At 49.8% G+C, this 737-nt stretch overlaps 1 protein-coding gene across 1 annotated transcript in view; it reads right to left on the bottom strand.

Moving 5' to 3' along the window:
* Positions 1-162: 162 nt before the first annotated feature.
* LOC104489247 (transcription factor SOX-30-like) overlaps positions 163-737 on the bottom strand; it is a gene marked incomplete at both ends in the record, with an annotated part of 5,550 nt that continues 4,975 nt past the window's right edge. The window contains one exon of the mRNA XM_010131390.1: positions 163-367. Within this exon, the coding sequence (XP_010129692.1) occupies positions 163-367 (205 nt within the window). The remainder of the gene's footprint in view (positions 368-737) is intronic.

Here is a 737-nt window from a genome sequence, read left to right as displayed (position 1 = left end):
TGGACAGACCCATTTTTATTAACGCAGCGGGTGGCAGATCGAGGTATTGCCGATGTAAATTTTCAGTGTGTTACAGACAGTTAAAATAACATTCTATACTATTTCTCTATAATAATGTAATAACAATAATCAAATCTAATAACCATTTGTTTTAAAAATTACAGTGCTTGCAACAACTTTTCTTCTTGTTCTTCTTCCACGTCGCTGCCAGTTACATTGGCTAAGAGGACGCTGGAGGAAGATGGGGAGTCTGGCAAAAGCTCCTTCAAGTCTTCCATGTCCAGCTGTGGTAGGGGCTGAAACACCGCTCCGCGCCGCAGCTGCCCTGGCCGGACTCTGCTGCAGGGTTCTGCGAGCTGCGGTGGACCTCGGGCGTACATTTTTCCAGATGTTCCCTGAGAGGATCGTCTCTGCCCACAGGGGAAAACTTCTGTCCTTGCTTGTTTCCTTCATAAAAGCCAGGGCGTTCAGGCCCTGAGCTGGAGGAATGCCCCCAGCCCATGGGAGGCTGGCTGAAGGGGCACGTGCTGCAGTGAGAGATGGAGAGTTGGCTTTCAGAACTGCAGATCGCCTGGACTGCCAGTCACCGAAGAGAAACAGCACGACGCTACTGTTCTGCGTGAGCCAGCTTTTTCCTGTGGAAACACTCCAAACACGCAGGGTCACACGCGCATGGTGATTTACAGTGTCACAGACATCACTACGGTGTTCAGAAAACCAGAATGTGGAGCAGGAAT

This window comes from Buceros rhinoceros, unplaced genomic scaffold (genome assembly GCF_000710305.1).
Source record: "Buceros rhinoceros silvestris isolate BGI_N320 unplaced genomic scaffold, ASM71030v1 scaffold3462, whole genome shotgun sequence".
Classification (NCBI taxonomy): Eukaryota; Metazoa; Chordata; class Aves; order Bucerotiformes; family Bucerotidae; genus Buceros; species Buceros rhinoceros.
Note: the sequence above shows the minus strand (reverse complement) of the source record. Positions and strands in the feature narration are given on the sequence as shown.